Here is a 15097-nt window from a genome sequence, read left to right on the forward strand (position 1 = left end):
GCGATAAAGACCTTCTCTGTTGGGATTTCAATACCCAGATCTCCACGGGCAACCATGATGCCGTCGCTAGCCTCCAGGATCTCATCAAATCTATGACAAAGAAAATCCGTAACTCATAATTAGCAATTTTCTATAGTATTGTGCCTCGTGGAGGTCACACAGGGGCTGGAGGCCATCCCAGCTGACTTGGGGTGAATGGTACACCCGTAATGGTCACCTTTCAATTATCATCCAATGCCAGTTGCACAAAAGTCAGCTATGTGAACCACGACACTACACACCTGCGCACCCCCTCGTGGTTCTCCAGCTTGCTGATGATCTTGATGTCCTTGCCCTTCTCACCCAGAGCTTTCCTGACAGCATGAACGTCAGCAGCCTTACGGATAAAGGAAGCAAACACCATGTCCACGCCCTGTTCCACGCCAAACTGCAGGTCCAGAAGGTCCTTCTCAGACAAGGCGGGCAGGTCAACAGCAGCGCCAGGCAGGTTGACGCCTTTCTTGCTGCCCAACATTCCGCCGTTTTCAATCTCGCACACCAAGTAGTCGCTACCTTTAAGTCAGGCAGATTTAACTGGACTTTTATCGAAACCGGTTGTAGACAAGATGCACAAACTGGTCTTCCTTCTCACCAATTTCTTTGACCTTGAGGGAAATCAGACCGTCATCAACGTAGATGTGACTTCCTTTCTGAACGACCTTGGTGATGTTTTTGTAGTCGAGCCACAGAGTCTTCTCATCACACTTCTCCTTGTAGCTGTCATCAAGAGTCAGTTTGATGGTGTCACCTTTCTTCAGCTCCACCTCAGCGGTGCCACTCTGCACAGCAAGAACAAGAGCGTGTGCATGACCTTACTCTCCTGGCAAATCCCAGCTAGCGTCATTGAGGCTGTTGCTCATTGCGTAGTAACAACTTACGCCCTTGATGAGCCCGGTCCTGATTTCTGGTCCCTTAGTGTCCAAAGCGATGGCCACTGGCCTGTAGCCAACAGAGCCTGCTCCAAAGCTCTCTGCTGCTTCACGGACGTTCTTGATCGTCTCTGCATGGTACTGGTACATAAGATAGAACATGTGAGAATATCCAAATACCTTTGTACGTAAAGCAGAACCTCTAAAGTTGGCAAACATTTCAGAATTGGACTTCAAATAATCAAGAAAAGTATGGCTCTAAAGCAGGGCTATTCAACTGGCAGTGGTTAGGGCTGGGCCATGTGGGCCAAAGCTCATATCCCATATGTTTAGGTTGAATATTGATGTACGATATATATCCCAATATTTTTCCCAAGTGAGTTTAGACAAAGGCCGCATGGTGGTGTAGTGGTTAGCATGTTGGCCGACACAGTAACAGTCAGGAGACCTGGGTTGGATTCTCCCTTGGGCATTTCTGTGTGGAGTTTGCATGTTCTCCCCGTGCGTGGGTGGGTTTTCTCTGGTTTCCTCCCACATTCCAAAAACATGCATGTTAGCTTCATTGGCGACTCTAAATGGTCCATAGGTATGAATGTGAGTGTTTGTCTATATGTGCCCTGCCATTGGCTGGACACCAGTCCAGGGTGTACCCCGCCTGTCGCCCGAAGTCAGCTGGGATAGGCTCCAACATGCCCCCACGACCCTAAAGAGGAGAAGCGGTATAGAAAATGGATGGATGGAGTCAAACACGAGGTCAAAGCCAAATATGTGTGCAAAGTTGTTACATGAAAATGAAAAAATAGCTGCTGAAATAAAATAGTCCATTCTCTTTTGGAAATAAATATAGAAAAAGTAAAACAATCAATCTTAATCAGGCTGCACTGCTGGTCGCGTTAGCGCCGTTAGCTCTTCCATCTTGTTGGAGAGAGATCTCACGTTCTCACAAGATCTCACGAGGGGTGTGTGGCTCAAAGCTAACAGCTGCTCTCGAGTGGAAACAACAGAGCCGTGAATGAATGCGTCACACCCGCAAGCAGCAAGAAGCAGCTGCACACTTGCTTAAGGGGTCGGTATGGCACAAAAAACAAATCAGAAAGTAAGAGTAGAGCACTATTAAACACTAAAAACGTGGCGGAAAATACGGAGCCGCTGGAACTCGTTGCCACTTGGGCGGTGCCATCTTGAAACATGAGACCTCCGCGTCAAATCCGGCCGATATGACCGATATGCTTGTTTTTGATATCATGCTTGAAAGAAATCTCGATGTTTGTAAAATATCGATATATCGCCCAGCCCAAGCGGTGGCAAAGGCTGCCCCACAAGTTCAGTTCCAAACAGCAGCATGTTCCTTCTATAGTAGATCAGTGGTCCCAAACTTGTTACAGTGGCGTACCCCTTCAGACATTTGACCTGAAGCCATGGACCCCTTACTCCTGCACACTTGAAAACATCAACCTTTTTATCTGAATTCCCTTGAAATATTGAACATAATTAATTAGTTTATTGATTTTATAGTAATTCCGTGTCAAAAATGTGTTTTTTGCAAAGTCAGACTTTAAGAAAGTTCCTCACGAGCACTGATAAGTAGATAAGTCATCATCCTACATATTAGGGATGTAAATTTCTCCGTGATGGACGATTCGATTCCAATCAAGATACACAGGTAAAACCACTGATAGAGGATCTTTGACGAGCGCTTCTTAAATGTAGTTACATACTGGCCCTTTTTTTTTTTACAGGCAGAGAAGAGCAGTAAATCCTGAATGACAACTGCAATGCCAATTTTAGCACATGACACAAAACAGCTGCTTAAAGCATTATAAGAATATTTCCTGAAAGGTGTTTTTTTTTTTTATATGCCTATATTAAGGTTGGTTGGTGGGTTTTCTCATGTAAAGACTTGCAAGAGGAAAGCTTATCATAGAAAAAGGCACCCTGGGGGGTTGTGAAGACCGTAGAAGAGTGTGGAACTACACTACGTGCCTCCAGACAAACTCTTGGCTGCACACTCTCTACTCCTCGCTGTACTGACAAGTGACCACACGGCACTCAACTTCATGTTGTCCTTGCCAAGACAAATCAAGACGCACTTTGCTCAAAGTTGTACTAACAGGCCCCGTCACCAGGTACACGTGCACAACCTAAAGAGATCTAATAATACAAGTGTTGAGTCATGCATACTTGACAGTCAAGTTTCACGGGTGTTGACCTTTAAAGAGTTTTTAAAGAGTTTTTAAAAAAGGTGAGAGGTCAACTGTGCAACATGCTTTCCAAGTCACAACTAGATCACCTTACGGCCATGGGCAGGTCACATGACAATGATCACCGCTGTCCAGTGTAAACTCACTCACTCCGATGCTGACTGGCTACTAATTACACTGCAGAGTTCATGTGCGCACATGCACTTCAACTCTAAAGGGTCGCTGACATGATTGTCAACTTTGCTTAAGTATGTTCTATATTGTAATTCAGTGCTACGTGGTTGGTTTTCTTGAAAGCCAACATTAAATTCGTAGAAATTCCATTTTTGTACGTTTTAACCATTTTCATTTTAGCAATTTTCTGCCTAGAAAAGGGACGTTTCCGGAAGTGGCGTCGGAGAAGGCGCGGCTCTGAGCTTAAGCCTTTTAATAACCAAACGCTTGTAGCGTTAGCTCGTCAACTCAAAGTAGTAGTCATGCCAATGTCCAAGTGATACTGTAAGTGTGTTTTCTTTCCCAAAAGACGAGGTTTTAGGACTACAATGAACAAAGCAACTGCAGAGAACAACAGCCAAATGGACGCATCACCTCGCATTCTGTTCTCTGCAAAGTTCATTTCACTGAAGACTCGGCCCGTCACGGTAACAAATTTTGCTGGTTGATAATTGTGCTAAAATTTATCGACGATAATTTCAACATTTTTTTTTCTACCATATTATCATTTGATTTGTTATTACTCAACGATCACTTTGCCATGTCACATTTGCGCCACTAGATGGCACTCATGCGTCGCGTACCGGAGGCACAGAAGCCACCTACTTGAACACCCACAAATAGCCGGACGTCACCATGTCACATACCAGTCCTACTCATGGTGTCAAAAGAACTACACACAGCATTGCAAGAGCTGGATAAAAACTTTCCAATCGTTCTCATTCTCATGACAAGAACGCGAGATGCATTCAGGGACACACCGGACATCACAAAAAAGCGTGAATGTAAAAAAAAAAAAGTCGTGTCAGAATGTGCGACAGGAAATGCACTTCTAATAGCGGAGAAGGCAGTGCCACTACGCAATGCGTACCCGGAACGACGGCGCTTCTGCGACATCACGTGCTGTGGTAGTTGTTGCTTTTTAAATGCATGAACACAAATGCAGTGATATTCCAATGTAAACAACCATAAGCAGAGTGCAATGATGGATTATTCTAGAGCACAGGTGTCAAACTCAAGGCCCGGGGGACAGATTTGGCCCGCCATCATTTTATGTGGCCCACGAAACAGAAAACCTTATATTTTTTTGTTGTCAAATCCAATGTAAAATGACTATTTTTTATTACTTATTCATAAAAAGCAATTTTTTATTATTAATTGATTTTATTATTTTTAATTGTTACATATGAATAATTAATTATTAACACATTTCTAAAATTTAATGATAAAAGTGGCCCTCTGAGAATAACCATAACTGTGATGTGGCCCACGGTGACGCTCCTGTTCTAGAGCAGTGATCCCCAACCCAAAGGCCGCGGTCCGGTACAGGGCTGTGGGTCATTTGGTACCGGGCCACACAGAAAGAAAAAATTATTTCCATTATTTCATTTTTTTTAGGTTTTATTTTGAAAAGTGGCTGGATTCTCTGTTACATCCTTCTCACTTGACCATGTCCATTGCGCGTGTGCTAACTTTATCTCATGCCGCACAGATAGACTACTGTATTTTTACCATTTTTCTTTCAAATGCTGACTACGTGGGAATGCATAAAAGGTAAGTTTGGATGACTTATTGAGTGCTAATGTGCACATTTGTCTCAAGTTAATTCATGCTAGCGCATGGAAAAACTTGGCTGGAAGTTGAACTGGTGGATGGTGGGTCGCATTCATTTTGTGCTTTTATTTTGATGTTAGTCATGTCTTAGTTTTACACAATACATCATAAATAAGATAAATTTGATCGCTATAATGTACGAACCCCCCGGTCCGTGGGAGATTTGTGGGAACACAAGCCGGTCCGTGGGTCAAAAAAGGTTGGGGACCACTGATCTAGAGGATTCAGCTAGTTTTGTTCAAACTTTGGGTCATACTGATGATTTTTTTCTCATTTACAGTACACCTTTGTCTCCAAGCATTTTCCAGCTACAAGCATTTGAAATAGTAATATCCAAACCTGGTATTTTCCTGAAAAAACTTTGCTACATTTTCAGTATGCTGGAAATGACACTGAAAAAAAAATGTCATTTACCTTAAATTACGTGATGTCTTTGAACACAACCCCTCATTGCTCAGAGCACGGTTTAAAGTGTGATTCAAACGTTCTACTCTTAAAGAGACTAGTGTTCGACAAACGGATTTTTGGACTCGTGTGGTATCTTTTAGCCTGATTGACATATTCACTTCATTCTGAGCCGTTTATACACACAAACATATATCATTCTGTCCTGTCATTGTCATTTCTCTCTATTAAGTACAGTAAAAATGGGCATATTTCACAGGATGATTACTTAATACAAAAAACTGTGATTAATCTGATTTAAAAAAAATTTCATTAAAACTTTATTCTAGTGGTAGTACAGTACTTTTTCCGATTTCATTCTTGTTAAAAAAAAAACTTCATTCCAGAATGTTCTGTTTTTATCCATTAATTGTGCCTGTAATATTACAACTTAATGCTAGTAATATGAAAACATTCATGTCCTAAAATTCCAACCTCATCCTCATCCTCTACTTGATTTTCATAATACAACGACAATTATCTCATAAAATGACAACGTTTTTCTCCTAATATTTTGCATCATAATAATAATAATAATAAACAAATATTCTCTCGTCTTGTATTTTTTCTTCTCTGCATTGTGCCACTAATACATCACCGTAATAACGGTAATTTTGTGTATTAAAAATACCAGCGAGTAGTAGTTTTCCGACTTCTGAGTGATCGGTGCCCAGTATGTGTTTTTTACATAAAATCCTCCTGCACTCACTTCATGTGTGCCGTGTGAGAAGTTCATTCTTGCAATGTTCATCCCGGCCTTGATCATTTCTTTGGCCATGTCCACAGATCGTGAGGCAGGTCCTGCAGGAAATCATTTGACATGATGTTAACCTAAAATACTAAAAAGGTGCCAAGAGGGTCACCAGTGTTGGCCGTTTTTTGTGCGTCTGACCAATAGTGCAGATGATGCCGGTGTTCCGGGACACAGCAGGTTCAGAATCAATGTCCAGCAGGCACATGTGCTCGATGAAGGTGTCCGCCATGGCAGCATGGAGCTGCTGGGTGTGGATGATGGAGGAATCCTTAGACTTCGACATGACTGGACAAAAGTGCCTTTGGGACGATGCCTATGGAGAGGGGTCAGAGGAAAAAAAAAAGACAGACGACGTAATTGATGAGTTTTTGAGACTAGTGACACTCATTCAAGACTAAGCTGGAGACATTTCACACTACGACCTCATGCGTCGAGTCACTGGACATAAAATTAGCTACACACTGCAAGCTGTGCCCAAAAGTGCCGCTTTTATTGTGCAGTCTTTCTACACCACTGCAAACTACAATGGAAAGGATGTTAATTAGTAACTAGGCCTGTCGCGATAATGGACATTTATGAAACGATAAAGAAAACACCAGGTCGACAATTATGAGCGCTCGATAAATTGACATGTACGTGTATTTGTGTGCTCCACCTGCTAGTCTTTCTGTGCTACGCCAGCTGGAAGACAGGAGGGTTCACTCTGCATCTGACTGTGTGTGCATTGATTCTATCGTGGAACGAATGCTGAGAGCGATCCGTCTGTCTTCTCATTGGGCATCTTTGTGGAGTCGGAGCTACAAGTGAGCCGACTCAGGCTGCGACACCAGAGAACCAAATTAGCCTTGAGACAGCATATGCTAACATGAACGAAGGCACAGAAATGGTAGTTTCTAAGGCGAACGCAATATCGGCAGTGTGGGAACTCGAAACACCACCATCCTTTTCTGTTTTACTAACCTGGAAGAAAAAAATACGCTTAACGTTAGAAATGTTTGACAGACAGTACGAATTGCCTGGGAGAACGTTTTTTTGGTCTTTTTTGTATCGAAAACCTCTTGACATTCCGAGTCTAATAAACACTCTTGAGTAATTAAAGGTTTGTTGCATTTGATGTGGTCTACTCGCATTAGGCCATAAAAGACATGAAAAAATGGTCTCAGAACTTCTTGTGAAGCAAGCGACTGACTGACGCTCACACGTGTACTGTACTTGGAGTACCATCTAGTGCAGGGGTCACCAACGTGGTGCCCGCGGGCACCAGGTAGCCCCCCACGACCACATGAGGTGCCCGCAAGCCTGCTTTTCATTCAGGTTTTCAGTTAATAATGAAAGAACAGTAGAAAGAAATGCATTGTGAAATACAACATGTGAGTTGTGGACACCAGCATTTTGTTCATGTTCTGGTAAAACAAGCATATTCGCTTTGTTTGGCTTTAAAATAAGCTCTGAAAAGAAATGGTACAAAAATGAGTAGCTCTTGGCCATTTTCATTTTGTAAGAGTAGCTCTCACAAGGAAAAACCTTGGTGACCCCTGATCTAGTGGTTCAAATGTGCATTACACCTCACGATCTATGAAAAATGGCATAAAAAAAAAAAAACGAAATGCTCGCATATCGTTGATATTCTGTAGCACAATTATTGACCAGCAAAAATTGTTCTCGTGACGGGCCTATTAGTAACCTCTCTGGAAATGTCAAAGCATTTGGTTAGCACCCCCGCATTAGGGAAGGGTCACTTTATTATAACAAAGCATTGCAGTGGATTCCCACACATTTGTGATTCAGCACTCATGGTCCAACAAATTTGCAGATAAAAATGATTTTTTTTTTTTAATCTGCAAATTTACTTTTTTCTCAGAAAATAAGCCATTTCTCCCACAGAAAACACATCTCAATCATCCTAAATCGGTAATCATTTCTAATCCATCCATCAATCTTCCTCCGTTTAGCCGAGGTCGGGTCGCAGGGGTAGCAGCCTCAGAAGGGAAGCTCAGACTTCCCTCTCCATGGATACTTTGTCAGTTGAGAGACATAGTCTCTCCAATGTATCCTGGGTCTTCCCCGTGGCCTCCTACCCACCTCCCCAGGTGACCAGATGCCTCCCGCAGCCACCTCATCTAGCGCCTCTCAATGCGAAGGAGCAGCGGTTCTCCTCCCAGAGGACAGTGCTTCTCACCCTATCTCTAAGAGAGAGCCCAGCCACCCTGTGGAGAAAACTCACTTGTACCCACTAACTTGTCCTTTTCGTCACTACCCAAAGTTCATGACCATAGGTGAAAGTACAGAAAGACAGTAGATCGCCATTCTCAACCCCCCCGACCCATATACTGTATAAAAACTTAATTATAGTAGATATTGCCATGTTAATGTTAGCATTGCTAGCATGGTGACATTAACATAGTAGCATTTTTAGCCGTTTTCATATGTAGACACATACATAAAGACTTAACAATTATGCTAGGTGTTACCATGCCAATGTTAGGATTGGTAGCATGTGACATGAGCATAGTAGCATTTTTTAGCCGTTTTCATAGGTAGACTATGATATAAAACACTTTCATGCTACGTGTTAGCATGCTAACATTAGCATGTATGCCGCTTGCTGGAGGTCTGTGTTCTCCGAGTGCTTTTCTAGTACACTCCTGATCAAAAGCTACAATTTACATTTTGCACATTTGGATCTTAATGAGGTTTGAAGTAGAGCTACAATATGCAAAAACAAGAAGGGGGAGTGAAACAAAACATTTGGAACTTGGCAATTTAAACAAAAAAAACGAAATAGGTTGTTTATCAGCTGATCAAAAGTTTAAGACCACAGGTTATAAAAGCCAAAATCTGCTCAAAAAGTTCATTTTCTGTCAGGCATTCACACTGTCATGCCCTCCTGATGGTAAAGCTAAGAAGCTTTCTCTTTTTCAATGTGGTGTTATTGTGGAGCTGCATAAGCAAGGCCTCTCGCAGCGTGCCATGGCTGCTGAGCTTGGGAGCAGTAAATCAGTCATTCTGCATTTTTGGAAAGATCCTGAGCATTATGGAACACATTAAGACCCTTACTGGTGCCGACTGCAGCGCAATAACCAACAGACGGCATCTGCAGGAAAAAGGTTTAAAATGCAAAAAAGTCTCCCTCAACGCCACAAAACTGCCCGTTTAGACTTTGCCAGGGAGCATCAAACATGGGACATTGAAAGGTGGAAAAAGTTTTATTCTCTGATGAGAAAAAATGTAACCTTGACAGTCCAGATGGCTTCCAACGTTACTGGCATGACAAGGAGATCCCACCTGAGATGATGTGGAGGGGGGTCCATCATGATCTGGGGTGCTTTTTCATTCAGTGGAACACCGGAGCTTCAGTTGGTGCGGGGTCGTCAAACGGCGGCCGCTTACGTGCAGATGTTGCAGCGGGCATCCCTCATGACCCTCGTCTGTGTGGTAACAGCTGGATTCTTCAACAGGACAGCGCTGCAGTTCACAATGCTGGCTTGACCAAGGACTTCTTCAGGGAGAATAACATCACTCTTGTGGACCATCCTGCATGTTCCCCTCATTTAAATCCCATAGAGAACATTTGGGGATGGATGGCAAGGGAAGTTGATAAAAATGGCCATCAGTTGATGCCCTTGGTGAAGCCATCTTCATCACTTGGAGCAATGTTCCCACTAGCCTCCTGGAAACACTGGCATCAAGCATGCCCAAAGCCATTTTGGAAGTGATGAACAAGAACGGTGGTGCTCCTCATTACTGAGTCCTACTGAGAACATTTTTTGTTCTGGTTTGGAGAGTTTTTGTTATTTTTTGATGGTCCTAAACTTTTGATTTCAGTTGAATTGTTGCTTTCAATAAATGACTTTCAATAAAATGCTTTTTGTTTCACTCCCCCTTTCTTGTTTTTGCATATTGTAGCTCTCCTTAAAACCTCATTAAAATGCCAATTCTAGCAATTTTTCAACTGCTCTTAAGCTTTTGATCAGGTCTTGATGTAAATGAGGCATTGTTTACTTGTTTTTATATCTTTAGAGTGCACAGAAAAGAGAAAGACGTGTGTGTTGATGTCACACGAGGAATGTGGATGATGGGGAAAATTCCAAAAAAGTGCAACTTTCCTTTCAACCTGGATGGCGTTGCGAGTGAACAACAGCAATTGAAAAGAGAAGGGGAAGGTTCTGGAGCTGAATGTGATCTAATAATTGCAGCAGCTACTTGTACTGCAAATGCTGATCCAAAATCAGAGAACATCAATACCAAGCTAGCAGGAGGGTTTTTTGGAGGGCAAAAATTTTCCTGAGCAATTTAATCTTTCATATTTACTGATCTTTGGTGGCATTATTTATCCGGCTCCTGCTGTCATTTGATTGTGGCAAGAGAGTGAGACTTACAGTAAAGCCAGTAGTGTGCAAGAGAAGCTTGTGTGAAAGCTGTAATGCAAGTACAGTAGATCAGAAAAGTTGCCTGATGCACACCGAAGCAAGGGTTCTTCGTGCCAGCTGGGCAAACAGCCTGTGCAAAAAAGCAACAAGGGCAGCATGTGCCCGGCTGACTGCACGCTCCACATTCCACTGCGAGTCCACGTGGTGCTGAAGGACAGGAGAAGCGAGTCACTTCTGGCCGACGCTAAAGGTGAGGCCAGTGGGTTCTCATGTTGGAAACACCAAGCAACACGAGGCTTTCTGGACTGATTTCACCAAATGGAAAGACGGAGCGTGCTGGTCCACCATCCGACCTAAAATAACCACCTGAGAGTATTTCTGGAGAGTGGAAACATGCTGTGAGGTTGTGCTTCTTTTAATAGAACACATTTGAAATGACATCATCATGTCAAGACCCTCACAGAAAAGACAGTGTACAAAAGTCATCATGAATTCAAATGCCATACTGACCATATATCATGATTTCCCGGTCTCTTTATTTGGATACAAGGCTAGTATTAAGCGTTTCCTGCGACTACCTTTTATTCTACATTTGATATGTCATTTAAATGGTTACGCTATCCTACGCAGGTGAATGTAACCCGGAGACCTTCCTAAAACTGCGTGGGGAAGTTCACTCTTATCCAAAAATGCAAGCAATTAGGGGAAATAAGAGAGAAAGCAAAAGGCAACGTTGCAGGAAGCCACATCTCCAGCCATACTTTTTACACTTTTCTATATCAAAGAAGGTCACAAGGTCCCCTCCCCCAACACACACGCTCTTAAATGTTCACTCACCTTTAGGTTGAACTTTGCAGGGAATCGAATGTACCACTTCACTGCCTGCAGCGGCTCCTTTTGTGCGCCTCGGCTAACCGGAACTACTTTCCAATCACGACGAGAATACAGTGCGCGTTCGGCACTACACACGAGCGAGTAACCGAGCTCGCAGTTGTGTCACGCTGATCAGTTGCGCTGTTTTTTTTACAAAAAAAAAACCTTACAAAAAGAGCTCGTTAATCAACTTTAGCATACATGCGAGTGAGTTCCCTTTGAAAGGAAACATGCCTGGCAAACATGGAGTTGGCCTGCGCGTGATACCCTCTGACACCAGCGTCCTCTCGTGGCTCGCCAGTGTAAGTGAAGGATAGTCTCCCACCGTGATGCATAAATACTAGGGCTGTCAACTGATTAAAGATTTCCCATTCCCATTTCCCACTGCCCATCCGTCAATGGGCAGTGCTTATCTTGTTCCTCCAGATCTTTCTTAAAAACGTGAATCCTTTCTTCTGTTGGTTGTCTTTGAAATGTCTTTTTGTTCTCCACCTTTCTCTTGCCGTAGTTTTCATTGTAAATGATAAACACTGGAAGATGGTCACTGATGTCATTAATTAGCAGACCACCAGTCGTGTTGTTATCAAAATCATTAGTAAATGTTGTGTCAGTTAGCGTGGCACAGTGCTCTGTAATTCTGCTTGGTCTAGTGCAGGGGTGTCCAAAGTGCAGCCCGGGGGCCATTTGCGGCCCACTGCTGTGATTTTATTGGCCTGCAGCGCAGTCTAAAAATGTAATTTAACAAGGAATCTTAAAAACAACAACAACAACAGCAGCAAAAATGGGAAAATCTATCAAAAGTCTAAATATTAAGAGAAGAGTTGTAATCTAGCAAGGAAAAAAAGCCATCATTTCACAAGAATAAACTAATAGTATGAGGAAAAATGTCATTTCAGTAGCATGACATGGAAAAAAAAGTTAGATTTTGGGTTTTTAAAGTCTAAAACAATGAATAAAGTTGTAATTTTTGGAAACTCAGGTTGGGGGAAAAATCTATAACATGGGAATAAAGTCAAAATATCAGGAGAAGAAAGTTGAAATATTTGGAAAATATTTGAAAATAATCAAGAGCAGAAGTTTGACCAGAATTATGTCAAAATATTAAGAGAACAATTTTCTAATGGGAAAAAAGTTGCAATTTAATGAGAATAAACTTAAAAATATAATTTTTGTAACAATTTTGAAATAAAGAAAAAAAACATGATTGTTGTCAAATATATAAAGTTATAATTATGAGAAGAAAATTTACCAGAGGAAAGCTGAGTTGAAAAATTAAAAAAACCCAGCAGGAATGGAAAAAAACAGCTGTCATTTCAAAAGTCGAAATATTAAGAACAAAAGTCATAATCAAAGGAAGAACAAAAGCCCCAATTTTACAAGAATAAACTTGTATTATTATGGAAGAAACGTCATTTTTAGTAGCATATCGCCTGTATTCCAAAGGTGAAAGGCGGTTTTTGCTTGAGCTGCATATACTGTAGCTTCTTAGCATGCATGTATCTCTGTGTGTTGGTTTACAAAATGTGAAAGTGGCCCTTGCGTCCTTTCATTTGTCAGTATGTGGCCCTCGCTGGAAAGAGTTTGGACACCCCAGGTCTAGTGATTTTAAGATTCAAGATTCAAGAGTTTTTTATTGTCATATGCATAGTAAAACAGGTAGTTCTGCTATGCAATGAAATTCTGGTTCTGTTCATTCCCCCCAAAAAAGAAAGAAAACACAAGAAAATGAATAAGAACATAAGAAACATAAATACCAATAAATTAAGCAACAACAACAGAAGAGACATGAATACCAATGAATAAATAAATAAATAATAAATAGAGTTATGAGTGTGTGCGCGTGTTGCGTGCGGCATGTGTGAGTGCTTTGTTGAGAAGCCTGATGGCCTGTGGGTAAAAGCCGCACCTACAGGGCCAGGACACATACGTCAGAATGCTATTTATAGACTATAGCTCTGCTTTTAACACAGTCAGCCCCCACAAACTCACAAATAAGCTCCTCACACTTGGCCACACTTGTCACCCTCCCTCTGTAACTGGGTGTTTAACTTTCTAACAGGCAGGCCCCAGTCAGTCAGAGTCCACAATCGCACATCCAGCTCAAGAATTGTGAGCACTGGGACCCCACAGGGGTGTGTGCTGAGTCCGCTCCTCTACACGCTCTTCACCTACGATTGCGTGGCCTCCCAGAACAACACCAGCATCATTAAATTTGCGGATGACACTACAGTCATCGGACTGATCACTGGTGGTGTTGAAACATCATACAGAAGAGAGGTGGCGGACCTCATAGCTTGGTGTCGCGATAACAATCTCCTTCTCAATACAGATAAGACTAAAGAGATTCACACTCACATTCATACCTATGGACAATTTAGAGTCTCCAATGAAGCTGACATGCTTGTTTTTGGAATGTGGGAGGAAACCGGAGTACCCAGAAAACCCACACAGAATCCAACCCAGGTCTTCCCCATCCCCTGACTGTTACTGTGTTGGCCAACATGCTAACTACTAGACCGGTCCTTGAACATTTCAATGCTTGACTTAGGTGTTTTGTACAAACAACTCACTAACTCCTTTTTTGGAGTTACTCCTGGTTTCAATTGTTACACACTCCAAAATTTACTTCGTAGTTAAGATGTTTATCTACATACAAAGCCACCCCTCCTTCACTCTTGTTCTTCCTGTTGATATAGTTCACTTCACATCCTTCCAGCCCAAAATCTATACCTTTCTCAGCATCAATCCAAGCTTCTGAGATTGCAATTACTTTGAAGGGTTCCTTGAATTGACTCAGATATTGTCTTGTGTTTTTGTAGTTTGCATACAGTACATGCTTCTACTGTTGATGTGAATAATGCATAGCTTGCCGTCTGGTATAATATAGTATTACTGTTGTATTGTTCTTCAGTATAGTAAAAGCACTCGCGTGTAAAATGTGCAAAGAAATCTGTATCCGGATCTACATCTTCCTTCCAGGTATGTGCAGTAAGGCCCATTCTCATTTATTTATTTGTCTGTTGAGGATCAGTTAGGCTGATGTTATTTCTGTTGAAGTATTTATTGATATGTCGTTGGTTAGTTGTTCTGGTACTTTTGGAGATTGGTAATGTCCAATGTCCAAGATGTGGCTAGACGTGATGTGCATGCGTTAATTACGCTAAAAATGTTAACGTAATTAGTGAAATAAATTAGTTGGCGCCCTAATAAAAACATACACATGCAAGAATGGTGTTATTTTTTTTTACTGAACATTTTGGCTGTGACCTGTGGGGTTCCCGGGGGTCAGTCCTGGGGCCACTCTTGTTCAATGCGTCCTTCAGGCCAGCTAATACGCAGCTGCAGTGTGTCCGACCACAGCGGTGCAGACCACACTCGGGTCTACGTGTCACTGACGGCCAGTGAACACGGTCACATTATTTACTTTGTCATTGCATCAAAAAGGTCAGTGTATGGATGCAAAACAACTTTCTCCAGCTAAACTCAGACAAAACTGAAATCATTGTCTTTGGCCCACAGAAACAAAGAGAAAGTGTTGTCAGTCACCTTGAGATGCTTTCTCTAAAACCTAATCATCAGGTTAGAAATCTAGGGGTAATGATGGACTCAGATCTGAACTTCAACAGCCGCATTAAATCTATAACATCATCAGCTTTTTACCAACTAAAAAACATGACCAAAATATGAGGAATAGAGTCTAAACCAGATTTAGAGAGACTA

At 42.0% G+C, this 15097-nt stretch overlaps 1 protein-coding gene across 1 annotated transcript in view; it reads right to left on the bottom strand.

Annotated features, from left to right (window-relative positions):
* The window catches only part of LOC129181193 (pyruvate kinase PKM-like), a 27020-nt gene extending 15432 nt beyond the window's left edge, over positions 1 to 11588 (bottom strand). The window contains exons 1-7 of the mRNA XM_054776002.1: positions 11342 to 11588; positions 6273 to 6447; positions 6090 to 6181; positions 918 to 1049; positions 632 to 818; positions 282 to 552; positions 1 to 90 (exon numbers count right to left, since the gene is read on the bottom strand). The exon at positions 1 to 90 is cut by the window's left edge and continues 61 nt beyond it. Of these exons, the coding sequence (XP_054631977.1) occupies positions 1 to 90; positions 282 to 552; positions 632 to 818; positions 918 to 1049; positions 6090 to 6181; positions 6273 to 6417 (917 nt within the window). The 5' untranslated portion in view covers positions 6418 to 6447; positions 11342 to 11588. The remainder of the gene's footprint in view (positions 91 to 281; positions 553 to 631; positions 819 to 917; positions 1050 to 6089; positions 6182 to 6272; positions 6448 to 11341) is intronic.
* Between the last annotated feature and the right edge of the window lie 3509 nt (positions 11589 to 15097).

The sequence above is a fragment of the Dunckerocampus dactyliophorus genome, chromosome 5, assembly GCF_027744805.1.
Source record: "Dunckerocampus dactyliophorus isolate RoL2022-P2 chromosome 5, RoL_Ddac_1.1, whole genome shotgun sequence".
NCBI classification, from domain to species: Eukaryota; Metazoa; Chordata; class Actinopteri; order Syngnathiformes; family Syngnathidae; genus Dunckerocampus; species Dunckerocampus dactyliophorus.